The 26,867-nt window shown below is 37.9% G+C and overlaps 2 protein-coding genes across 2 annotated transcripts in view; both read left to right on the top strand.

Moving 5' to 3' along the window:
• BLTP1 (bridge-like lipid transfer protein family member 1) overlaps positions 1 to 15,594 on the top strand; it is a gene marked incomplete at both ends in the record, with an annotated part of 100,945 nt that extends 85,351 nt beyond the window's left edge. The window contains 19 exons of the mRNA XM_079534613.1: positions 96 to 276; positions 1,194 to 1,383; positions 3,403 to 3,564; positions 3,677 to 3,816; positions 4,789 to 4,990; positions 5,415 to 5,618; positions 5,722 to 5,901; positions 7,193 to 7,330; positions 7,704 to 7,964; positions 8,987 to 9,137; positions 9,486 to 9,643; positions 10,143 to 10,335; positions 10,534 to 10,751; positions 11,325 to 11,576; positions 12,054 to 12,257; positions 13,151 to 13,345; positions 13,865 to 13,999; positions 14,927 to 15,092; positions 15,378 to 15,594. Of these exons, the coding sequence (XP_079390739.1) occupies positions 96 to 276; positions 1,194 to 1,383; positions 3,403 to 3,564; positions 3,677 to 3,816; positions 4,789 to 4,990; positions 5,415 to 5,618; positions 5,722 to 5,901; positions 7,193 to 7,330; positions 7,704 to 7,964; positions 8,987 to 9,137; positions 9,486 to 9,643; positions 10,143 to 10,335; positions 10,534 to 10,751; positions 11,325 to 11,576; positions 12,054 to 12,257; positions 13,151 to 13,345; positions 13,865 to 13,999; positions 14,927 to 15,092; positions 15,378 to 15,594 (3,547 nt within the window). The remainder of the gene's footprint in view (positions 1 to 95; positions 277 to 1,193; positions 1,384 to 3,402; positions 3,565 to 3,676; positions 3,817 to 4,788; positions 4,991 to 5,414; positions 5,619 to 5,721; positions 5,902 to 7,192; positions 7,331 to 7,703; positions 7,965 to 8,986; positions 9,138 to 9,485; positions 9,644 to 10,142; positions 10,336 to 10,533; positions 10,752 to 11,324; positions 11,577 to 12,053; positions 12,258 to 13,150; positions 13,346 to 13,864; positions 14,000 to 14,926; positions 15,093 to 15,377) is intronic.
• An 881-nt stretch (positions 15,595 to 16,475) lies between these two features.
• Positions 16,476 to 26,784, top strand: ADAD1 (adenosine deaminase domain containing 1; the record flags this gene model as incomplete). The annotated part of the gene is made up of 11 exons (XM_079534063.1): positions 16,476 to 16,656; positions 16,872 to 17,048; positions 18,829 to 18,996; positions 19,524 to 19,592; positions 20,087 to 20,212; positions 21,728 to 21,851; positions 22,057 to 22,227; positions 23,314 to 23,540; positions 24,949 to 25,186; positions 25,659 to 25,791; positions 26,671 to 26,784. 11 exons carry the CDS (start codon positions 16,476 to 16,478, stop codon positions 26,782 to 26,784), a joined length of 1,728 nt encoding a protein of 575 aa, XP_079390189.1.
• Between the last annotated feature and the right edge of the window lie 83 nt (positions 26,785 to 26,867).

Genomic DNA, 26,867 nt, shown 5'->3' with positions numbered 1-26,867 from the left:
TTGATATCTGTTCTTTTTTTTTTTTAATCAGAAAATACATTCTGTTTAATGAAAGTATTAAGTTTGTATGATAGCATGCAGTATATTTATTTTAGGAGTTATGATCGGAGTTCCAGAAGCTTGGATCGAGAGTCTCCTTCGAAAAAGAAGAAATTCCAGACGAATTATGCATCTACCAGTCACTTACTAGCTGGCAAGAAAGTGCCATCATCTCTACAAACAAAATCTAGTGAAGTGGAAACAACAGTTTTTTATATTCCTGGGGTAGATGTAAAGGTAAGAGCAATGTATAACTAAGCATGAAAATACTCTTTTTCTCTGCTCAAATATGATTTCAAAGCACATCTGTTTTTGTGTTATAAGCGAGTTTATATATGCATAGCACCTCATGGAAATCTTTTCAGTTGTGTAGATATTGCTGTAATACTATACTGAAAACTGAAATTGGACATTTTTCTTGATATTTTTTTCTGTGACAAGGAATTCCTACTGTATGTCCTTTTAAATGTATGAATCAAATGCTCTTCAGTTGAAGTAGCCTGTTTTTTCTAGTCTTCATGTGGCGATGCTTTGTATGTTTCTCCAGTGCTTTGTATTCCAGGCTATCTTCAGAGATAAGTTACACTTCAGGTCCTGCCTGTGGCTTTTAGTCTGAAGTTAGAAATTAATATATGTTATCTACAGCTTTTGTTATACTCTGTACTTTCATTGGTAGTGTATTATTTCACATATATTACGTTGGAATGCTCTGAATTTTTTTTAAATGCAGTTTTATAAATGCAGATATCTAATAGTTAAATATTTTCACCATGCAGTAATGCAGAAAAAAGCTGCGTGGGCAGGAAGAAATAGCTGGTGACACAGGAATTAGAAGGTGTTACAGAGAAGATGAGCAAGCATTAGGCATTATTTTTGAACAGTTAATTATTTTTAAATAGTTAATTTTCTCTGTTTTGTTTCATAACTTCTCTGTTTTGTTTTATAATTTACATGTGTGAGTTTGTTCGTTTGGACAAAGATTTCAGATCTTTCTATGCATTGGCTGTATCTGTAGAATGCAAATTGGAATGTAACGTGTCTTACGACTTTTGTAAATACTACATTAAAAAAATCAGAATGGAAGGACTGACACAAAACTTCTGTACAGAAATTGAGCCAATTTTATGAAGCAAATTAATCTTTTTTTCTTTCAGTTACACTACAACTCTAAGACTTTAAAGACTGAATCGCCAAATACTTCTCGAGGATCATCTTTGCCAAGAACCCTTTCCAAAGAGTCCAAATTGTATGGTATGAAAGATACTGCCACATCTCTTTTATCTAGCACTATCCACAGCAAGACTAACACCTTACTTCCTCCCCAACCCCCACCCATTCCATCAGGTACTTATAGACAAGAACCTTCTAAAACTATCATGGATATATTTTTTCCTTCATTTAATCTACCAGCTTTAGATCTGCCTGCTTATTAGTTGAAAAATTATATTTATCAAATCTTGACTTTATCTGCAGATACCTGAATGTGGTTCATAAAGCTGAATTTTTAGAAATTTGTTGACAAACCAGTCTCAGTAATATTTGCCATAGACGCCATATCACAGTGATAGGCTATGACTGCTTTCTCCCAGTTTTCTTTTAACAAACTGAAGCTTAGTACTGGAAAGCAAAACTTACATATCTACCTAAAAAGTGAGTGCTGATTACTTTGTTCTTTGTAATAATTTTATATATCTCAGATGAATCCCTGCTTCCATACATTACACCATTTGAAGAATTCTTGAAACTTTCCAGTATTTTTTGCCAAGCAAGCAATGTGTAAATACTGCTTTCTGGAATTTAAAGTGCTGTCAGTATTACGTGGAATACCCAGTTCCAGAAAGTAGTATTTGTATTAATGAAAATACCAATGTTTTCAGCTGTTGCAGTCCCTTAAATAGCCATGATTTGGAAGAACCTAACTTAGGTTGTCTTATCTCAAATGATTCATATTCTCAGGCAGGAGCCCATTGCAAAATCATGCCAGATCTAGAGGTATGTAGATTGCACCTCCAACTTCTGAGACATTTACTGTTCTCTCCTTCAGCATTTGAACATCAGTTTAAAAAGGAAACAAAGACTTGGTAAAAATCTGTTGAGTAGGAAAAATTAATAGCTGAAGAGAGTTGTTTGCTTAATGTAAGAGCAGCTGAGATGCTGAGAGAGAACATGAAAATGTATTACCTTTTTCAGTTACCTATGCTGTTCAGCCATTAGCTCTTACTCTTGTAAACGTGCATTTTCTTTATGATGACAGTATTTTGTACAGTCTTCCTTTATATTGCTTTTCTTCAGTTTTGTTTTTTATTTACCAATTCTCTTTCCAGTCTTTGCATTTTAATTTCTACCATATTATGTCCAATTACTGAATCATGTTGTTCTTACATCTGTGACCTCTACATCTGGGAGGACTTCTGGACATCACGCCTGTACAAAGATGTATGAATGTTGTCCAGAAGGGCCCAATAGAAGTTGCAATTCGCTTGCTTCTCTCTATATTACATTTTTATAAATATTTATTAGTTTTGATTTGTTTTAACATGTTATCACAGAATCATAGAGATTGGAAAGGGAGCTCTGGAGACCGTCTAGTGCAATCCCCTAATAAAGCAGATTCTCAAGAGTATTATTTATTATTATTAATTTTCACATTGAATGGAAACCCCTTCTCCTACTGTCTGTGGTCTACCATTAGAGCAAGAAAGAACAATCTAAGTAGTTAGAGGGACTGGACAGAATAGCTATTCTCATGATGAGCATGGATCCAAGTTTTTACAAAAATTAGAAGACAACATTTTTTCCATTTACATTTTACTATTCATTTTCTATCTCCAGGCTTTTAAAAACGCTCTTTTAAATCTTCAGTTATTCTTTGTATTAACATAGTAGGACATGCCATTTACAGTTTTAATTTGTTGTGTTTTTTTTTATTGTCTAATTATTGTTGGTTTGTTTTTTTTGTCTTAGCTGATATTCTTCCCAATCTCTTTCACTTTTCCAACTCCTCATCATTTTCAGTTATTTCCGGTTAAGAGAAGCATTGTGTGGCTAATTTGTTTTTTTTTAATAAAAAAAAAAAAAAAGCAAAGTTATGAAGATGATGTAATAGTGCTTTGTGAGAAGCAAGCACAATGCAACTACAATCAACCATGCCAAACTAAATAACATACTTTTCTTAGCACAACATTTATGGTTTATATTTTTCTAAATGATGAGATGTATGCCTTTTCAGATACCGTTACAGAAAATTAGGGCATGCAGCTGTTAGTTGTGAATTATTTTATACTTACTAATTACAGTTGAATGGTGTTCAATGGTATTGTTATGGTGTTGTTATTAGACAAATTTATCTTTTAAATGTTGCAGCCAAAGGAAAAGGAAGTGGTGGAGTGAAAACTGCTAAACTGTATGCATGGGTTGCACTTCAGTCACTACCAGAGGAAATGGTCATTAGCCCATGCTTACTGGATTTCCTAGAGAAAGCTCTTGAAACCATTCCAATTACACCAATTGAAAGGAATTACACAGGTAAATTGCATCTTTGTATTCTAGTATGCTTTTCTTTTTTTGTCTTCTGGTGGCACTGACCTGCATCTTCTTTAAATTCCACTTTCTAATGAGTTCTTGTTCTTCTTAAAAGCTGTTAGCTCACAAGATGAAGACATGGGACAATTTGATATACAAGACCAATTAGAAGAGTCCACAACATCATTAGTATCATCATCGACGTCAGCATATTCGTCCTTCCCTGTAGATGTGGTGGTTTATGTACGGGTTCAGGTAAGGTTCTAACTTTCAGAATAAGTGATTTCAATCACTATCTTTGAAACAGACTATGCTAGCAAGTATGGTTTCTAAAAATAAAAAGATACTTTCAAGTGCCCATTTTGAGATACTGATGTCTGCTATGATAGTAAATAAAACTTCTTTAAGCAGAAGTTCTGATATCTTTGAGTCCCATGGAACCAACAGAAATCAGTAATTTTGAGAAATGATAAAAATTCTATACTTTGTTACTTCTGCCTTGTCTGTTTTGAAAATGCATTTTTGAAAATATTATTCGTAACGATTATTTGCATTCATTATTTATGGGGTATCATTACAAAACAAAAATAATAATTAGAGATTTTCTCAGTTTGTGGGATAGTGTGGGAATACAGGAATGTGCAGCTCTCATCTGCATACATATTCGTACTGCTTCATATTGGATGTGTCTGGCCTTTTTGTGTCAGAGAGAAAGGTGCACCTGCAGAAACATTTTCTCATGGTACAGATTTGATTATGTTCCCAAGTTGAATAACATACTCTAAAAAATGTTTGGTTTTTTTATGCCTGTGAAAATGAAGTACAACGGTCTGTAGCTAATCCTCAACATTTTTTGCAATCTCGTCTAGCCAAGCTGAAGAGCCAGTTGATTCTGTGTAGTTCTTGTATAAGATGCACGAAACTGTGAATTGACGTGGGGAGGAGGAAGAGAGTTCATGTCATCTGCATGCAAGATTTCTGTACTTCTTTTCTTAAAACTTCCAAGTTTTAAGTTTCCAAGTAATACTTCCGGCTTTGGAGGGATTCCCTAAATTAATGTATCTTTGTGAACTCGTATGGTGTTACCCTACTAATTATAGAACAAGTCTGAAGAGGTTGTAATTTTCTTAGATTTTTAGATGTATATACATTTAAAAGCCAACACTGGGATAGTTTTAGTGTTTTATGTATGTTCATTGAATGCTTTATTTTCTTTCTGTGTTTTAGCCCTCTCAAATCAAGTTCAGTTGTTTGCCAGTATCAAGAGTTGAATGTATGCTGAAGTTGCCTTCACTGGATCTTGTTTTCTCTTCAAACCGAGGAGAACTGGAAACTTTAGGTACAATGTACCCATCAGAAAATGTGTCTGTTGGTGGCAGTACTCCGCAGAGCAGCTCAAAGAATTCAGTTAGTAAATCTGGAGCACCAGGTAAAATCTACATGAATGATTATCATATACACAGCTTGTAGCATAATTAAGCAGTGTTTTGTGTAAAACTGGAACAAAATATATGCTTTTATAGAGCTTAGAGTTATTCATATGAACTACATTTATTTTTACTATTTCTTCTCACTACGTTTATCTTATGCAATGCCTTCAGTAAGATTGCTTCATATTATGTCAATTCTTTATCTTTTGTAGAAGATTGCACGTATTCTGTATATTGGAGTTTTTCTTCCCCTGGTTAAACATTTATTATAAAATGCCCTACACAGAATATTTAAGCTACATTGCTGCTACAAGGGAGTAATTTGATATGCACTTCATCTGTTCAGTATGTATTCTTGTTATTATTTCATGTTTGAAGATGGTTTCATATTAAAACTGACTTCTGAAAACGTTTTGCCTTCAGGTTCATCACCTGGACTAGGCAGTCCTCTTGGCAGAACACGCCACAGCAGCAGCCAGTCAGACTTGACCACTTCTAGCAGCAGCTCTTCAGGCCTGAGCTTTACTGCCTGCATGTCTGACTTTTCCCTTTATGTGTTCCATCCGTATGGAGCTGGAAAACAGAAGACTGCTGTTACTGTTTTAACTCCTGGGTCAGGAGCCTTAGGTACAGAACAAATTTTTGCTTTGTGAACATAGAACAAGTTGGGAAAGCCAAGCCAAACCAAGGTGTGGAAGTGTTTGGAAGATTAAACTCTCTCTATTTCTAGGGAATGTGGATGAGGAACCAACTTCGGTCACTGGACGGAAGGATTCCTTGAGCATTAACCTTGAGTTTGTGAAAGTCAGCCTGTCACGAATAAGGCGTTCAGGAGGCTCCTCGTTTTTTGAGAGTCAGTCTGCAAGCAAAGCTGCAAGCAAGATAGATACAACTTTGATAAACATCTCTGGTAAATCTTTTTTTTTTTTCATTCTAATCCCTGTCTTTAGTTACTTAGAGAACTGCTGTTCCGATTATATACTCAAAGCTCAGCAGCCTTTGTAGATATTAGGGAAGTTGTTGTTAGTTTTGAAGGAAGAAGGGATTGATGCATTATTTAAACTGTGTACTTGGAATACCTATTTGCAGATGCAGCTTTTCTTAACTCCCTGATTCATTAAATGTAAACAAATGGACTTGCTCAAGCTCATTGTTGATAGCAGCCCAAGTGACTACAAATGACTCTTGAAAATTTTGAGATTGTACTGGCTCTGGTTAGGATGGAGTTAACTTTTGTCACGGTACCTCGTTAGCTGGGCTTTGGATTTGTAGTTGATTCATCTCTTCATACATTCTATAACGTAACTGAACTTAATGCTAGATTGATTCTCAGAGTTGGTTTTCCATTGGTCCTCATCTGCTAACCCCTAACTTCCCGTTTCGATAGTCCGCTCTTTAGAAGCAGGTATTTCAGAGCACTGTTTTGTTACCTGAATAAGTCAAAATCTTTTACAGATGCTCATCTTTTTTTTTCCTTTATGAGAATTAGAAATATTCCAACCATTTTCACATTCAGAAAAATCGAAGTGAACTATACAACGCAATTAAATGTAGTATTACAGAGATAATACGCCATGCACGTTAAATATGACAGCAAAGTCAATCTCCTGAATCACAAGCTGCCTTCTTCATGATTTTGTTTTACTCTAATGTTTGCCGTGTGTGGTTACCTTAATTCTGACTGCAGTGCCACATGTCAATAGTTCTGCAGTCTCTGTTCATTTGCCAGCAGTGAAATGTCACCACCTTGCCCCCTAGTGCCTACAGAGCTGCAGTGAGACCCGAATGCCTAAATATTCAAGAGAACCTTGAAGTTGTCATGATTTTATTTTTCCCCACTGCACACAGGATCCTTAGTGGTCAGACACAGCGTTACAGTTCTGATTAATCTGCTATTAAAGCCCTCAGATGTGGAGTCTCAGAGGCAGATGCAACACAAGTAGTTCCTAACCACATTTATATACATAGGCTTCATCTTCTCCTTAAGAAATCTGTGTGTATCTAATGTTGTACTAGGATATATCACAATGCCTCAAGAAAACTGCAGGTTTTAGTAACTGTTTTCCATTACAGCACAGGTTGTACTGCTGGGGTGGAGAGACATTTGATGATTTTGCAGACCCGTTAATTAATTAGATGTGGTTACCAAAACCTGTTACTAATGAGATTTTACGGTCTTGTACGCATGCCTTATTTTTCAGCTGTCTGTGACATAGGATCTGCATCTTTTAAATACGATATGCGTCGACTCAGTGAGATTTTAGCCTTCCCAAGGGCGTGGTACAGGAGAAGCATTGCTAGACGACTTTTCCTGGGTGATCAAACCATAAATCTGCCAGGTATGGTACTGCTACCTATTACAGAAAGCCCTCTTGTGCAAGAGGTTAGGAAGTGTATAAGTATATATTACATGCTTACTATTATATATGGGACAAGATACAAATGTACAAATAGAAATGTATTGTAACTCGCTCTATATGCACTCCAGTAAATTTAATTAAAAGACTCTAGAAATAAAAAAAATCGAGAGTTTCAAAGTAATAATTGAATTTGGAGCTAATAAACATCAACTAAGCTTTAGTTATGATAATTGAAGCTTTTTTTGAAATTCTGCAAACGCTACTTAGTATGTGGGAGGATATTGTTCACGAAAAACAAAACAGTTTTGTTGTCATTCACATACTCCTTTTTTTCTTTTTTTTTTTCTTCCAGTAGCATCAGGTCCTGGAACACCAGATTCAATTGAAGGAGTCAGCCAACATCTTTCTCCCGAATCGTCACGGAAAGCGTACTGTAGGACATGGGAGCAACCCTGCCAGTCTGCTTCATTTACACACATGGCACAGTCACCTAATGTTTTTAATGAACATAATGCAAACAGTAGCATGTCACCAGGGACAGCAGCTCATAACTTAAAGTCTCCAGCTGTTACAAGATCCAGGAGTGTGTCTGATTCTTCAGTGCCTCAGAGAGGTTAGTAGACTACATTTTTTTCATTGTTTTTTGTTTTGTTTTTCAAGTATTTTCATTAGTTGAAATAAAAAGATATTGTTACTACAGCACAGAAAATAGCAATACTCTTTTCTACTGTGCCTGGGAGTGAAAAGTCTGGGGAAAAAAAAAAAAGCAAGGAAAATGTCTGAAACAGATGACAATACTCTGAGAAACTGCGTTATGATTTGATACATTTGCTATTTCTTTTACCAGGGTAGAAGTTATCATCATTATTAGAAGAGTTTTCCAGCTCAGTTTGATTGTATTGTCATGTTTGCCCTCTCTTTTCATCCAAGCAATAACCAGAAAGGTCTAATAAGGTTTTTATATAAGAAATGAAGTAACTTTTAATTTCTTTTACTACAGATCTTGTTGTGTCTTACTGCAATGTACCTTTGGCTGCTGGGAATGTTTATGGAATTAGAGACAGGAGATTTAGAAGTACAGTGGTTATTGTATTCTAGGAAAAATGTCTATGAGAAGGGATGACAGATTTTTTTTTTTCTATTTAGAAGGGAAGATATTAGTTTTTAAGGTAAAGCAGCTGAAAAAACAATATAAGACTGATAGAATGGCTTGTTCAAAGGAAATTTTGCACAGTCTTTTAAGAGTATCTTTAGATTTTTGTGAGAAGAGTGAGAACCCTAATTCTTGAAATCCTGAGTTGACACTGTACCAACAAGCACCACATGAATATTCTAATACTAATAATTTCTTTAAAAAAAAAAAAAAAAAAAGTGAAAAACATACTCTTGCATGCCTGATGGCAAATTTAAAATCTTTTCTCTTAAGGTTACTAGTAAAACTAAATATGTAAAATACTTTCATTTCTCTGACTTTCTTTTCTATGTGTAATGCAGATCCTCAAGTTCTCACTTATCCTTACTTGTAGTTTTGTGGTACCTCTTAAGTGTGGTATTTGTCTCTCTTTTTGTAATATCTTTCAATGTTTATATTCTGCCACTTTTTGTGACTTAAGTTTTGCTTACTTTCTTATTTAGATGCACTCTCAAAAACATCAACTCCATTTAATAAATCAAATAAAGCTGGAAGCCCACAAGGAACACCATGGGAAACACTGGTTGTATTTGCTATGAACCTGAAGCAATTAAATGTCCAAATGAATATGAGCAACGTAATGGGCAATACGACGTGAGTATAAAACAAGATATAAGTGTGATTTAGCAGATAGTGTTGTTTTAAGGACACACACACACACACACACACACACACACACACACACAAATAAATAAATAAATAAATAATCACCACTGACCACCAAGAGCCTGTTGTTCTCTGACTTTAAATCCCTAATTTTTTCAGTTTTGAAAGGTGAAGCAACCCTTTGTGAGTGCTGGTAGGTGCTTAATCATGAAGATGCACATGCTCAATCCACATTATTTTCTTCTTTGCAGAAGATCATATTCCATTTTTCTTTTGACAGAGAAAATTGTTGTCTGCTTTCTGGAAAACTGTTGTCTATTTTTACTTCTGTTCTAGGTGGACCACCAGTGGTTTGAAAAGTCAAGGTCGTTTGTCTGTGGGCAGTAGCAGAGATCGGGAAATTAGCATGTCTGTTGGTTTGGGAAGATCACAGCTGGACTCTAGAGGAGGAGTTGTTGGCGGTACCATAGATGTTAACACCCTGGAGATGGTGGGTAAGTTGGAAAGCTGCCTCATGCTGGTATATGCTCTGAACAACAGTCCTGTAAAGCTAAAAAAGTTCTCCTTTTTTGTAAACTTAGCAGCATATTACAAGTTTGCATTCTTATTTGTGTCTTCTCACTATGAAAAACGTTTTGAACTAAAGGAGTAGCTGCCTAATTGCGGGTGGCTTTGGAATTAGTGTTGCCCTAAAATTATACTAATGAGGTGTACAATCCTTTAGCCTCCTTCAGCTGTCTGGACAGATGGCAACCAAAAACATTTGACAACATTTCAGCTCTTCATGGAGTTTCCCGAGCACTTACAGTCTAGGAAATGGATAAGTGATTTGGAAAGAGTCTAAGTGTTCTGGGTCTCCCAGTGCATAAGGAAGAAACCAGTGTTTTCTCAGTCTCCCTGTATCATGAGGATTGCATAAGGGTGATATTACTAGAAAAACAAATCTTCTTACTTTTAATGCTGTGTTTCTGTGCTGCTTTCCTTCTATTGTAGCTCATATTTCTGAGCACCCAAACCAACAGCCCAATCATAAAATTCAGATTACCATGGGTTCTACTGAAGCACGTGTTGACTATATGGGGTCCAGTATCCTAATGGGAATCTTCAGTAATGCAGATCTTAAACTACAGGATGAATGGAAAATTAACCTATATAATGCTTTGGACTCAAGCATCTCTGATAAAAGGTAAAACTGCTTACTGATTTTCAAGATTATAATACTAGATAACGTCAAATTCTGCTTCTATGGATTCTGTCTAGTATTGATAAAGCTTCCATGAGCTTTGTTAAAATCGTAAGTTTGCCAGCAATCAAAGAGTCCTATTTTTTATTTTCAGTAGGAAATTGGTTAACTGTACATGTTTTTGCTGTTTTTAATACTTAGTGAGATATTTGTCCATGGAGACTTGAAATGGGATATCTTCCAAGTGATGATTTCAAGATCGACTACACCAGATCTAATAAAAATAGGAATGAAACTGCAGGAGTTCTTCACTCAACAGTTTGACACAAGCAAACGAGCATTGTCTACTTGGGGACCTGTTCCTTATCTGCCTCCCAAGACAGTGGTCAACAACTTGGAGAGAAGCTCGCATGAACAACGTAAGTAGTACCAAAAAGTAGTGTACTTTATAATTTGGATTTTTTAATTGTGAGAATCAATCCGAGAAACTTCATGTGTGCAAGTATACATACTTGACTTAAAATAATATCTTCATTAGGTTTGCCCTATAAATGGAGGCTTGCGCTAACCTTTGAATGAAGCACGTAAATACCTCAAGTATCCTGATATACGTGGGGGTACAAGAATGAAATAAATTATGTTATTTTCAGAATTTTCTTAAAAATGTGTATTTTTGTTAAAATATTTTTGCAGTTTGAAAACTGCGAACTTACGAAGTCTACTTCATCAGAAAAATTTCTACTTTGAGTAACTGTGAAAGTGTGGTGCTATTCTATTAATCTTGAGCTGAAGCCATTGTTTATCTGAACACAAGTATGCTTGTTCTGGTGTTCATAAACTACAACCATCTTAGATGGCAAAGATGAGACAGCGCCAGTGAAATTACCCACGATGTCTCTATTTTTAATAAAATATGTAACTATGGCAGCAAACTTTCCTGTTTCTTTCTCTTTATTGAAGTTTGTTTTTGTTATTGGATTTTTCATTTCTAGTATTGGATGCAGCCCATCATCGTCATTGGCCAGGAGTTCTGAAGGTGGTGTCTGGATGCCATATATCCTTATTTCAGATGCCATTGCCAGAAGATGGAATGCAGTTTGGAGGGTCCATGAGCTTGCATGGAAACCATATGACGCTGGCTTGTTTCCATGGGCCTAATTTCCGTTCAAAATCTTGGGCCTTATTTCACCTTGAAGAACCCAATATTGCATTTTGGACAGAAGCACAGAAAGTTTGGGAAGATGGTAATTTAAACCATTTCCTCATCTCTTAACATCTTTTAAATGAACTTTTGAAGAATATATGTACATGTCAGAATAAATCCAAAAAAGCATATTAAAAAAAAAAAAAGTATACTATTACATAATTGAAGTGTATTAGAGATGTTCCTGATAGTGTGTCTAGGAAGGGGACTGATTGTCTTATTAATTGCATGTCTGCATTGATGCAGCCTTTCATTTCTACATAACGAATTCTGAATATCTTACTATTTATTTGTCTTCGTGTTGGGAAGTTTTTACTATCTGTAAATACTGAGGATTTAAATCTTTTTGTTGTTTGTAAGCATAGCACAGATTTTTGATGCTACTGGGTTAGTAATTATCTCTGGTAGATACCTGTGCAAGGGAGAGGAAAAATCCCACTCCTTACGAAGTTGGTGTTTGTTTTTTTTCCATTTCTCTTTTCCCTCTCGCTCTGTATCCATCACACCTTCAATGCAGGCACTAGTGAACATTCTACATACATCGTGCAAACCCTAGACTTTCATTTAGGCCATAACACTATGGTCACCAAACCATGTGGAGCACTCGAAAGCCCCATGGCAACAATCACAAAAATAACAAGGCGCCGCCATGAAAACCCCCCCCATGGAGTTGCCAGTGTGAAGGAGTGGTTCAATTATGTTACAGCCACAAGGAATGAAGGTAAGATTCATATCAATTACATTTTGGGATTGGTCTGCTTGTCAGTCAGTGCAGATTGTGTTAAATTTCAAGTGAGCTAAGGGAAGAGAGCTTGAATGGAAGCTGTTTCTTCTACAGACTGTTAAAGCAAAGTGTGGAATAACAGATTATGCTGTATAGTCAGAAATGACCAGTTTATAGTTTCTTAAAAAATACTTTGAAGTTATTGAAAGTATGTTGTTAATTGTTTTTACACAGCCCCGTTTGGCTACATCCAGACTATTTAAGTGTGTCAACAGTGACTTTTGATTGTTTGGTTTTTCTGGAGGGCTGGTTAAAGAGTATGAACAACAGTTTTAGAGTGAAGTAATAACCTTTCTTAACTTTTTGTCTTGTCATAAATTTTAATAACTGAAAAAATAGCCAAAATAGCTAATGTTGCATGTATGCTATAGTGAAAGTATCATGACAAAGTTGGATACCTGGTTGATAGTGGTTTTTATATCAGTGCTGCCTCAGTGAATTTAGGTGCCACTTGCATCCATAAGAAACATTTATTTTCAGGGTAAGTCCTGTCTTATTTTCTAACACAGATGGCATGCTTTGAATCCATTGTCTGTATTTCAGTTAACTGAAAATTCATTGTTAGAACAAAGTTGTGATAAGGTGATCAGATGAATAAAACTTGATCTTTAACCATCCAAATTAATGTTTGTATGTTACAGTACTGATATATGTTTCCTCCCCTCTTCTTTATTAGAAGGTTTTTTTTCTTTCAGTATATGAAATTGCCAGTATAAAATTTTGTAAAATTTTGTCATTCTTTGTGCTGATAGAACTGTTTTTTTTTTTTTTTTTTTTGTTTGTTTTAAATAAAGGTTACTGAATTAAGGTATTTTCCATTGTCTTTGTAGAGTTAAACTTACTTCGAAATGTTGATGCTAATAACCCAGAGAGCAGCACAACTGTGAAAAGCTCAAGCTTGCTAAGTGGTTTCAGAGGTGGTTCTAGTTACAACCATGAAACTGAAACCATCTTTGCATTGCCAAGGATGCAGCTGGATTTTAAATCTATTCATGTCCAAGAACCTCAAGAGCCTTCATTACAAGGTATAGTATTGTTATTTGCTTTCCTTGATCTAAAGCTGTTTCTCATAAATAAGGGGTTAAATACAAAAATACTGTGCTGATAAGAGGATTTTTTCTAGAAATTACAGCAGACGTATGCAATAAAGGACACATTTTTGTAATGAAATGCAGAGGGAATTATGACGAGGAAGTGAAGACCTAGTCCTGATACTGGTTGCTTTCAAAACAAAGAAACAAACAAGCAAAAAAAAAAAACCCATTTGCTAAGAAATGAAAATGAACATTTCAGCTAGGCTGGCTGTTCTGAGGAAGTTGGTTTATAAGCTAGAAAAGGCCTGTACTGAAAAAGGAAATAGGAGAGAAGAACCTAAATGTCATGCTTCTATTTCCAAAATATTATCTGCAGACTACAAATGGAATAGGGGGAAATGCCTGCTCTGTAACAGCAGTGTAATTTACAGATCATTTGTACTAAAATTCAGTATACTTTTATGCAATATGTACTTAAAATGTATTAATGCTATTTTGATCCAACTGTAGATACAAGCGTTAAACCAAAGGTGGAATGCAGTGTGGTAACTGAATTTACAGACCATATCTGTGTAACTATGGATGCTGAATTGATTATGTTTCTGCATGACTTGGTGTCAGCTTATCTAAAAGAAAAAGAAAAAGGTAAGCTATTAGTATCTGAGGTATCTGAGGTAACACTAGTCAAACAATTACATACTGATTGACAATAAATATTGTTGAGATCTGAAATCTGGGCTTAGTGCTATGAGATGGTAGCTACCTCTTTAAATTGCTGACAAGTGAAATTTAACTTTACATTAACCAAATTCTCTTGTTCTATTTTGGGGAGGGGAGCTTAAAGCCAAGAGGTGTTCTAGCACCTAGCAAAAAGTGCACTGTTGCATGGGAACCATTTCAGCTGACTTTAAGTCCTAGAGGACTGGAAGCAGAGCAGTTGCCTACAGATGGTACAAATAGCATACTACCATGTCTCTGCTGTTCAGGGCATTCTGCTCCTGTTACCTAAAGTATTTCTAAATTCAATCCTAATTCAGATATTTGTATCTATTTTATTCATTGTGCTGTTTGGAGGTGGAAAGGGCTGCTGTTCTTTTTCTGTGTTCTAGGATTTAAACTCAGGGAAGAGCTGGGTTCAGGTTCCTCTCACGCCCTTGGGCAAAGATGGATTTTAATTAATCTCCCACCATCCTCCTGCTCAGAATATGCTGTCAATTAAAAAAAATTAAAAACTAAGTATGTGTTTGCATGTAGCTTATGGAATGCAATATGTTTTGTTGTGTGCCATGATGAGTTTGAAAGAAATACTCTGTATATGGATGGGTTGGGTGGCAGAGGAAACAATTCCACATTCCTGTACCACCCACTAATGTTTAAGTTTTCCTTATGGTATGTTTTATTCATGCTTTGTTGAAACCAGAACTGTTGCTAGAAATTCAGAAGTTATTACAAAACAAGGTGAAACACGAGATGGTTTTCTCTTGTTGGAAACGTGCTCTGGAATTTCTTTTAAGAGATGAGATGCTCAAACTGACTGGTTGCTTTTTTTTTCTGCCCCTCTCCATTTTGTAGCTATTTTTCCTCCTCGCATTTTGGCTTCTCGTCCAGGGCAGAAAAACTCTGCTGGTGTACTTGAGGACAGCTCCACGGAGAGAGAAGCAGAGGAAAGCATTACTTACACTACAGTTGACTGGAGAGAATTTATCTGCAATACTTGGCATTTGGAGCCCACACTCAGGTAACAAGCAGACTTACAAGTAATCTCTTTGTCTATGCGTTTTATTTATGGGTACTGTCCTTCACACCACAAGTGTTTCCATACTGTTCAGCTGCTATGGATCAATTACATGGATGCTGTAATAGTTTTATCTTTGACTATTAGTGCTGGTCTGGAAGGTGAGATGCATGTTAATGCTAAGTGCAGATAGTTCCAGAAAGCTAGTTGCAATCTATACCTGAGATTGAATCCACCTACTATTGTTTTTCTTGGATTTTTTCTTTTTTTTTCTTTTTTTTTTTTAAGATTAATATCCTGGACTGGGAGAAAAATTGACCCTGTTGGTGTTGACTACATCCTCCAAAAACTGGGCTTCCACCACGCCAGGACTACCATCCCCAAGTGGCTGCAGCGTGGGGTGATGGATCCTTTGGACAAGGTTCTGTCAGTTCTGATAAAGAAACTCGGTACTGCACTACAGGACGAAAAGGAAAAGAAAGGAAAAGACAAAGAAGAATACTGAAGCGATAATGTGACAACCACCATTCCGTTTGATTTTTATCAAAGTGTTTTACTACGAGGTTTATATATGGTTTAAAGAGAAACCTAACAGCATTTTGCTACTCTATTTAGAACTTACATTGTGAGTAACTGTTTACTGTGGTACTTGATACCATTCTGTATTGGAAGTATTGCATGGTCACGACCAATGTATATTCTGTGAAGGAACACCCAAACACTGGCAGTCGCTTCTCGGCACCCACTGGTTTATTCTGTGCAATATGATTCCTGCATCTTTGAAATATTGCAGATTTACTGTGAATTTTATTAAACTTCTTTTGCCATAACACAGCCCCTTTGTTGATGTGATTGGTAATCGAGTTGTCAATGTAGACTTGTGTAAATTTATATATATATATAACTTATGAAACTGTGATCGCCTTAGTGCTAAAAATCTTTAAGTTTATTACACTTGTAATAAAATTTAACTATTGTACAGGGTTTTTTTTGTTCAACTTCTTTGATTAAAAAAGTGTTTTAAGTGTAAATTTGCATCCAGTCTCCTTTAAGGCGGTTACCCCGCTGTCGACGAGGCGCCTACCGCCTCGCCGTTGCGGGCCGCGGCTGCGCACTGTGGGCGCCGCCCTGCGCGCGGGGACGCAGGGCGCGGAGCGAGGCCCCTCCTCGCGCCGAGCCATTGAGCGCCTTTTTTCCTCGTGCCTGGGCACGTGGCGGGCGGTGAGGGGCCGTGAGGTGCTGGCTGCTCGAGCTCTCGTAGCGCCGGCCGTGCTGGTTCTGGAGGCGGCGGCGTGGTGGTTGAGGTCCACGTGCCGGTGCTTCCCGGCCGGCAGGGTCTTCAGCATCTGGCACAGTTCCTGTTGAGCTCCGTCAGGTTGATCGGGGATGGCCGCCAGCAGTGACAGCATGCGGAGGGCTGGGACGGCTGTCTGTGAGCCCGCAGAGGAGAAGGCTGTGCTGGTGCAGGCTCCCGCCCGGCTGCTGAGCCCCGCGGCTGTAAGGCTCGGGCTCGCGCCTTTCCAGGGCCGGCACGGACCGAGCGCCCTGAAGACGAGAGAAAACCCAGGTATAGCTTTCAGTTCGTTCTTGGGACTGGCTGTGTAAACGAGCTGTTAGTGCTGCTGGAGGAAACTCGTGTGGCTTTGGCACTCTGCTGGGTTTCCTTGTCAGTGCGTTTTCTCTAGCGCCGAGAGCTGTCTACAAAGCATTTCTTTTAACCAAACAAACTGTTGAGGAGAGCGTTCAGTTTTTTCTTGTGTTGACTCCTCGGTCTCGTTGCAGCGATGTCCTTGCCTCGCCCAGCCCGCCCGTCCCCAGAGCCAGCAGTGGTGCAGGACGCGTGGCTGGCAGACTTCGTTGTGGGGTACCAGAAGGGCGCAGTTCACCCGGTGTCAGCCCTGCACTGCTTTGCACAGAGGTACAGCATGCAGCTTGATTTTAAAGAGACCGGTGTAGCAGGTAAATGCTTCTTTCTTTACATACAGTTGTGTTTGAAGTGATTTCGATTTCTTGGGCTAGCATTGATGCCAATAACACACGTTACTTATTTATTTTTTAATGTTGGTTGCACTCCCCTCACATGAGCATTTTTTTTTTTTTCCCTGGGAAGTGATTGCCTTTCTCATTCTCGTGGCTGCTTGCTGCCCTTTTGGAGCTGTTGTGCTTTGATCAGAATCTGCTTCTAGCTTCCTGAGCTTCCTCATGACTGCCGTGTTCCCAGTTTTATGTGTTGTTTTTTTCTTCCTGTAGAAGCAGTTGTTCTCCTTTGGAGTGCAGCTTTTTGTTTGCTGCCCTGGAACTTTTTTTATTTTTTATTTTGCGTAGGGGGCAGAGTCAGCAAACCTGAGCATTCCTGCAATTCCTCTGTAAGAGAAGTTGTCCTTTTATTATATGCATTCCAGTTTGGGCTGCATTCTGAGCAGGGCTGCATGTAGCGTTCTGTGCGAGGTTTCTGTGCAGTAGTCTGAATGCCTGCTTGCCTCAGTGGATGATTGCATGATGTGGGCAGAACTTTTACTCGTTTATCTTAGAATTTATCAGCTGATGATTTGGAGGAGGGCCAGCCCGATTTTTTCGTGAAGAATTCCATTATTCTGCTGAAGAGCTGTAAGTTGAATCAGATGTAGTATGCTGTTGTATTCCAGTTTCTGTGAGTCTAATCCTTTCATTCAAAATTTACTACAAATAATTGTGTATTGTGGCTAAACAGCAGTCTTTTTCCTCATTTCAGGTGTTTCAGTGTTCCCTCTATCAAGCAGAGGTTCCATATTAGCAAGTTATCTGATAACTTTCCTGAGCTGAAATGTTATTTTTTTCTGTTGCTTTTTTTTTTGCCCTGGTATAATTCCTTTTTAATATTTATCCCTCTCATACCATGTGGTAGATGTGCCTCTTTGTTACATTACATAGGGCTTTTTCTTCATTATTTTAATATTGCTTAAGATGAATATTACTTAACATGCGTCTATTTCTGGGATTTTTGTCCCAACTCTTCTGTGTTTTTCTTGTTCTCAAATCTTCAGAAAGGTGACAGGAGAGAGGTCTGGATAGGGATAAGCTCTTTTCTCCCAGTCTTTACTGCTGTTACAGAGGTTTCTCACAGTTGCCATAGTCGAAATTTTCTGTGAATTCAGGCTGAGTTTACAAGGTACCTCATCAGTACGGAAAAGTTAGCCATTTGAGAGATTGAAGGCTCTGCTGTGTAAATGTATTCTGATCTGCTCCCTTATTATTATTATTATTATTAAGCTATTTTATCTTGCTCTCTGTAGGCATAAGATTACTTCTTTTAAATGCATGTCTTCTCTAAAATGCAAATAATTAATAAACTTATTGGGTTGCATTCAGTTTCTTCCCTTGCTGGGCATAGTTCTGTCACAGGTTGCCTTGCTTTAATTAAAGAGGGCTTTTGTTGCCCCCATCAGTCATTGTTTGTCTGACCAGCTGACAATGATGGGTTGCTTGCCATGCCTGCTGACACTTGGAACTGGTGTGGTGGTTTCGCCAGGCAGTTCGGAAAACGTGGTGTTTTGTTAATACTTGTTAGAGCTGGAAGAGAGCTTTATGAGAAGTACAGCGAATGAAAACTGTCAGGATACTTGTGGAGGTGAAAGGTATTTTGTTACAATCATCTTTTCGTCTTGTACTGATGCTTGAAGTCAATCTAAGTGCATAAAGCTATGGAAAAGAATACGTTCTTTAGTGTTACTAATCACGATTCTCTTTTTCTCCTTAAAAGGACACGCCATAAGTCCTTATTTTGGCATTAGTGCTGTGTTGGATGGTGTTTACTACAAGACTGGATTAGGAAGAAGCAAGAAGGAGTCTAAGCAGAATGCAGCTAAATTGGCTCTTGATGAGCTACTGAAGTTGGAGTATATGGTGGCACCAGCTTCTGGAAAGTCAAGTAAATATTCAAGCAGTACCTGAGCAGAACTTCAAAAGATTTGCTTAGAGCTTTTCTACCTAAAATCCCTGTGTAGCTTTGTGAAATGCTTTGGTGTTACAACCTCTGTCAGTTTTGAGTCCTTTTGGAAGTTATTTGTTGTTTAGTTTTAAAATTCTTTGCCTCCTCCGTATTATGAGTTGCATCAGAGCTTTTGGCACAGAAGGGAGAACTGCAGAAGGAATTAATTTATCTGTTGCACTTGATTTACTAATTGCTAGATTACAGCAGTATCAAGTTGTTCCTGAGTATGTTTGAGTTTTTATAATTATGTCCTTAGCTTTGTGTTACTACTTGCAAAAGAATGAAGTTACCATAATGTTTACCTTTATTTAAGGATTGTTGCTTAAGTAACTCTATTCTTATAAGGACTCCAGAAAAAAAATCTCTAATTCTTAAAGAAGGTTAAATGTGTTGAAAATAGTGTTTGATTGGTGTTTTGAAATTTGTATTGTTGACACCTATTGGAAGTTGTCTTGAATCCTCAGGTCCTCCCCGTATTCTGGTTGAGCCTGAAACTCCAGCAAGCTCTATTGATGTTTCAAGGATCAGTTTTGGTAAGGAGTAGTCTTGTTTAGCTGTGTGATCTGAATCTATAAAGAAAATACTTTATTTTTGTTTAATGCTTCTTTTAAAACGCTTTGTGATCTGTATGAAGGTTCTATTATTTTATATGCGTTGTCTTTAAAGAATGCTGGAAGAATTGGTCACTTAAGTAGCACATGGACGAATGCTGACAGACACAACTCAAGTGAATTTCTTCAACTAAAATCTTGAATCAGGGATTGGAATAGATAAAGCTGTCCTTCTTTGAGCTATCATGGCTGATAAACTTTATCCGTGTTCCTACTTTACCTTGAATAGTAAAGCCATGAAGTGTTAGCAGTATTCTTGTCTGCGTTTATTCACATCCATCCTTGTAATTGTCAGAGGCACAAGTGGTGCTAGTGCTTTTACCATGTCTGTAAATTTATTATCTGCTCAGTGCTTGATTCTGTCTGTTTTTCCCTCTGCACATTTGTGTCTTGCTGGCTTTTATTGTTCTGTTTAGAAGGACGACACCATATATATCAGAAATTTTCGCAGACAGTTGAAGGAGTGTTTAACAGCCTGACTGCTGAAAATCCTGAGTACCAAAGCTGTGGCAGTTCACTGGCTGCCTTCATCATTGAGAAAGGCAAGTCGGTTTTGATACGGGATTCTGGGGCTTGAGTAGTCTAGCCTGTGTTCCCTAGGAGCCTTGATTCAATGTGTTTTTGACCTTGCATGTAAACAGTAGCTGCTCTTCTTTGTCATACTCTTTATTGGTGGCTTCATCGTAAATATTCAGTGTGTTTCAGTATGCTGTCTTAAAGAGGAATTGGACTAAAATCTCAAAGGTTGGAAAAGGTCTCTAAGATCATCCAGTCTGACTGACCATCACCACCAGTATTTCCCACTAAACATCCCACTAAACCTCAGTACAACATCGAAATGTTCCTTGAAGCCTCTGGGGATGGTGATTCCACCACCTCCCTGGGCAGACTGTGCCAGAGATTGATGACTCTCTCAGAGATGTATTTCCTAACATCCAACACCCATCTTTCCAAAACCTCCTTTCAGGCAGTTGTAGAGAGCTATAAAGTCACCCCTGAGCCTCCTGTTCTCTAGTCTAAATAATCACAGCTCCCTCAGCTGCTCCTTTTAAAAGTTGTGCTCCAGATCTCTCACCATCTTTGTTGCCCTTCTCTGGACACACTCCAGGGCCTCAGTATCTTTCTTGTAACAGGCCCGAAACTGAACACAGTGCTCAAGGTGTGGCCTCACCAGTGTTGAGTACAGAGGGATGATCACCTCCCTGCTTCTGCTGGCCATGCTCTAATACAAGCCAGGATGCCATTGGCCAGCTGGGCACACTGCTAGCTCGTGTTCAGCTGAGCATTGACCAACACCCCCAGGTCCATTTCCTCTACACAGTCTTCCTACTGCCCTGCCCCACACCTGTAGCGTTGCCTGGAGTTGTTTTGGCCAAAGTGCAGGCCAGCACTTGGTCTTGTTGATCTTCATCCCATTTGCCACAGCTCAGCAGTCCAGCCTGTCCAGATCATTCTGTAGGGCCTTCCTATCCCTAGGTAGCATCAACGCTTCCTGGCAGCTTGATGTCATCTGTAGACTTACCAAATGTGCACTCAGTGCCCTCATCCAGGTCATCTATAAAGATATTGAACAGGACAGGCCCCAGTACTGACCCCTGGGGAGCACTACTCGTGACTGGTTGCCAGCTGGGTTGGTGCATTGGTGTAGATGCACTTGAGCTGAGCCCCTTGCCCTCCCCCCCCCCCCCCCCCCCCCCCTCCAGTCCTACATTGTTCCCCTAGGCTCATCTCTGGCAAGTCTGGTTTTATCCACTCTCCCCTTCCTATCTCATCTAAAGCTTTCTCAACAAGCCCTGCCAGCTCCTGGGCTAGGATTTGTTTCCCTGTTTGAGACAGGTGAGACCCATCTGCAGACATCAGGCCAGGAGCAGAGTGAATTGCCCCATGGTTAAAGGAAACCAAGGTTCTTGCAGTTGCACCAGTAAGGCCTTATAGACCAGTAGTCCCTACTCTGTCTCAGTTATTTGGAATTTATTTTGGTACTTACTGTTTAGTTTAACTTTGTATTTTGACTGACTGACCATTGTGTTTTACTGCATGTTACGTTTTCTTTTTAGGTGGAGAGCATAAAGTCGTAGCTCTAGGAACGGGAGACTGTAATTACAGCAATGATTATTCACCTGAGGGAAGAGTGGTGCATGACAGCCATGCCATCGTTACTGCACGACGTTCTCTTCTCCGGTGAGATTCTGTGTACAAGCTGTTACCACTACTTTTGTAGCCAGTTCTTAGTTTTACTTCTCTGAGAGTAAATACAAGTACATTTGCATTTATTTAGTGTGTCCCTTTGAGATTATTTTTGAGTCAGTGTAAATGAAATGTGAATGTTCACGTGTTTTTAAACAATTTAGTATCTCTCATGCCTGTTGTCACCGCTTCATTTTAGATATTTTTATCGACATCTTTTGCTGTTCTATAATGAAAATCCAGCACACAGAGAGCAATCCCTGTTTTGCACATCACCTGACTCGAAGCTGCTTACCCTAAAGCGGAATATAAATATCTATCTCTATATGAATCAGCTGCCAAAAGGATCTGCTCAGATAAAAACACAGTTGTAAGTACGCAGGTATTCTCAGAGGTATTGTAATGGAAAGTTGATTAGTTTCAGCGACCACCATGAGTGTGAAAAATACCCGTTGTTACATGTTTACAAATAGTGGGGAAGCCTCTGCTGAATTTTTTCGTGTTTTGAAAGCGTTAGTGTACACAGTGGTTGTGGTAAGCATAACGTGTTGGTACACAAAACTTGTATGTGGGTTGTGATTTCCGACTGTTTCTTTATTACAGATTATCTGATTATCTATTAACCTCTACTATGAGATGGTGTTAATTTCCACATTGAGAAAGCAAATGTGGTGGCTTAATGTCATCCTTTGCACCACAGGGCTAGGCTGTAGTCTTGAATTGTGTATGCTATGGGAAGTACACAAAGTTGTTCTGCTTTGTGGGGGGGTGGGAAGGGGTAATGAGCACACTTGATGAGGCAAATAGACTCCTGTGCTTGCCTCCATTCTTTCTAACTTTTGTTACATTCTTGAAATTTTAATAGTTTTGAGATTTAACTGAAGCAGTCAATGACTTACCAAAGTTGTTCTGAGCAGTGCTATTTTGTTGTCTCTAGCACTAGCATGGTGGTTTACCTCCTTCAAACTTTTACAGTCAAACTTCTTCATACGTGCAAGACAGCTCACTTCTTCCATACTGTGTTTTGGTGTTCAGAAAACAATTTGCAGGCTGGAAGTCGCAGGAGTTCACCCCCAGTTGTGATGACTGGGGGAGCTTCTCCCACTAGAATTGCTGAAGATTTTAGGTATTACTTTTTCTGTATCATAGCCTGTTCTTAGAAGTACCAATTAATGAAACTGGATGCAGTTTGCCAGCTACTTTGTAGTGATTGATTGATCACATATTCCATGTTATTTTTTTCTCTTTTGTCTGGTCTGGTCAAAGAGATGAACTGTGGGAAATGCTTCCTTCTGATACAGCAGATTGGCTTATGTATCAAGTGAGTTAATTTAAGGATAGGTTTTTAGAAGGAAGTTACTTATTTAGAAGTGATTGGCTGTGTGTGGAGAAACAGCACTTTATAATAATTTTCGAGTACTTCCTCACTGAGATTTCTTTTTCTGTCTTACTTTAGATGTCTTAATCCACATTCTCTAACTGCTTGCCAAGCTGCTGAAGAGCTGTGTCTCCATGTTGCTATAGAAGGCAAAGTTTATCTTTCTCTTTCTTGTCCTTCTAAAACTGTGAGAGTAATCAGTATGTCAGCTAGTGACAAGTTAACAAAATGGGAAGTGGTTGGTGTTCAGGGAGCGCTGCTGAGTTACTTCATTGAACCAGTGTATATCAACACTATTCTTGTAGGTAAGCTTAATAAACTTCAGTCTTTTTTCCATGTTTTCATCTTCAAGTTTGATTATATTTTATAATGAAATTAAAATAGTGAACTGAAAGAAGTTGTTTGTTTTCCAAAGAACTGCAGAATGTTTTGTTTTCACTTGCTTTGGAGTTGCCCTAATGTAAAACTCTGTCTCATTCTTTTGTCATTGTGTTTTTATTTAGCTATTGTTTTATAATGGATGAAATGTTAAATTTTATCCATTATCCGTTAAACGTGGTACTGAGAAAGTACCACATACCTGATGAATGCTGTGTTAACTGTTTGGTCAGATATGGTGACTTCAGGGTGATGGTGTATTTAGCTAATGGTAGAAATGAGCAGTGGTGGAAGAGCTTTTCTAATACAACTAAAAACACCAAAATGCTCAGTTTTGCCCCAGGGGAACTTAACAGCTCTGTGAGAGAGTCTTGGGGTCTTGGTGGTTGGTTTTTTTTTCCCTTTTTTTTTTTTTTTTTTAAACATTTGTTTTTCACTAGTTTCTATTGGTCATTGTAAATACATGTCCTGTTGTGGAACAGAAATTATCAAGGTGATAATGAGTTGTCGGGGTTTTGTAGCATTTAAAAAGACAGTGCTGCTGTCAAGTACATATTTCTTTGTGTGATGGAATTAGCAAGTATTATCTTCAAGATTTTAATCTCTGTGCACTTGTATTATGAGGCTTGGTACAGAAGTCTCTGAGCTCCCCAGACATTGAAGCTGTGGCACAGAACAACTACCTGATGGGTGTAGGGAAGTTTGGGCACTTACTTAAAAGAAGTGATACAAAGCTTCTCAGGTTCACTTAAGCATTGTTCAAAGTAAATAGTAATAAATCTATAATGTTAAATAGAAGAGTAATGTATTATATGAATATTCCTTGAAGATGCTGAGGACCAAAGTGTATTTATTTGGTAGATATTTTATGACTTTTCCTTGAGAAGCAATGGACCAAAGTAAATTCATTTAAGCAGTCAGTGAAAGTGTGTAATGGAAATGTGCAGTTTGATAGTTTCTGGTGTAAAAGCTTGAGAACTTTTCTTGAGTAAGATATGTTTCAGTATGGACAAACGTTGTGTAAATTCACTGGGCTGTTTACTAATCTAGAACATCGAAGTTCTGTTTTCATGGTAACTTTTCCTGGTGAAAAGTTACAGAATAGTTACCACTTTGGAAAGGAGATGTCCAATGAAAATCATGGTGCTTCTGAAAGGAAAAAAAAAAAAAGTTTTGCAAAACAAAAATACTGGAACTGATTTTTCAAGTGAAATCTTTTGGGGAAAGAATGAATGTTCCAATGACCAATGGAAACAGATGGGTTCTTGGCTGTTTTATTGATTTATTTTTTTGTTTGTTGATGTAATTACACGTGACTGGCTTTGTTTGTACTAGGAAATGGAAATTGCAGGAGTTTGAAGGGGTTAGAAATAGCTATAAGACAACGTATTGACGATGCGCTCACAGCAAAGCTTCCAGTGCTTTACGTGGTCAACAGATCGTTTACTTACTTGGTGAACACCATACAACCAATTCAAGTGAATTTGAAACAGAGGTCTCTCAGCTTGAATTGGATGTTGTCAGATGTGCAGCTGGAAGTTGTGGATGGGCTAAATGGAAAAGTCACTGAAAGGTCAGATTTTTTTCTTTATTCCTTACATTGAAAATGCTTAGCCTGTTGTGTGCATTTGAATATTGAGCTTTTAAGCTACATGTAAAGGCCACAGTATAATTCAAATGAGAGGGATTCTTTCTTGTACTAAATGTATGCATCCTGTATTTAGACACAGTTTTAGAGATCTTTCAGTGACGTACCAAAATGTGAAATAATATATTACATATTCTAGTGATTGCTTTACTTTTCAAAATACTACCAAAGAGTTCAGATGAGTTCCAGTTTGAAAACTGTTCTTGGTCATCTTATTTTATAGTTCTCTCAGCTGCTGACTTGTATCAACTCTGCTCATTCAGAGCAGAAGCAACATCACGTGATCAAATTCACAAAGCACTGGGGCAAAAAATCCCACCGTGTAATGATCAAGGCAATATACCTGTAGTGTATTTCTTACTGAGATTTACTGTGCTCTTTGTTATTTTACCTATAGTTCGCCGTTTAAAAGTGGCTCTTCCATGGCAAGCCGCCTTTGTAAGGCAGCAATGCTGAGTCGTTTCAAATGCCTGGCTGGGCGAGCAAAACGAACTGACCTGCTTCAGGTTGCTACGTACCATGAAGCTAAGGTAAGCTGCAAAGGGAGAAGAAATAAAGGAGGTCTCTTGATGGCTGCTCTCAAAACCAGTTCAATTGGCTGCGGTGACTTTCTGTATTGCTTTCTAGATTTGCATGAGCAGGTGGATTCCATTATTACCTTGTAATTTTTACCTGGGCATCTCTGAAATTGCTGTTTTCAAGTAAAATCAGTCCACTGTATCAGTCTTGACACTCTTCCTATTAAAAACTTCTGTACTTTGGCTAAAGACTAAACATTTTTCTCACAGTAAGGCTAGTTTCATGCAGGAATTTTTTTTTTTTTTTTTTTAAATCACAGCTTTATATTCAATTCATACATAGGTAGATAATTTTTCTACCATGAAGTATTTTTGTGGGAGAATTGAAAATTTCATATTGAACTTTTTGAAAGCTTTTTTTTGTTTTTTTTTCCTTTTCAGAATATTCTGCAAGTGTTTTTTTTGCACATGTGCTGTTTTTTTTCTAATAAAGATTTTTTAAAAACTACTTTAAAGCAGACCGGCTTGTTAATTGACTGCATGTTCATGTATACTTAGAGTTGCATTGGGTGACATATTGATTGACATAGGATTGACTTGTTTTCTGTCTTAAAGATATTATTGGGTCTGAAGAGATGTCACAAAACATGCATGTTGTATTTAACAGAGGAGTTCTCCCGTTCCAGTGAATGACTGAATGTACAAAAATAGCATGTTTTTTGATTCTAGGACGTTTTCCATCCTGTCAGCAATGAACAGAGCTGTAAAATTTATAGGCTTTGCTTTCAGCAAGGCTTGTTCTTATGCATATTATATGATAGCATTGAAGAATGCAGATTTCTGTAACCATTATACTTGAGATCTTTCAAGATCCTACCTTTTCTCTTCCAGGTCAAGTCTAATTTGTATCAGGAAGCTAAAAAGTTGCTGCACAGCTACTTAGAGCAACATGGTTATGGATCCTGGATTGTGAAGTCTCCACATATTGAACAGTTCACTGAATGATTGCAAGATGGATTGTATGTGGAGTCCGTTTTCTTTTGGTAAAATGAGATACTAAGTAATAGAAAGTTTAGCTGTTAGTCAAG

This window comes from Tetrao urogallus (assembly GCF_951394365.1).
Source record: "Tetrao urogallus genome assembly, chromosome: 4".
Classification (NCBI taxonomy): Eukaryota; Metazoa; Chordata; class Aves; order Galliformes; family Phasianidae; genus Tetrao; species Tetrao urogallus.
The sequence above is the reverse complement of the archived record's forward strand: the minus strand, read 5'-3'. Positions and strand labels throughout refer to the sequence as shown.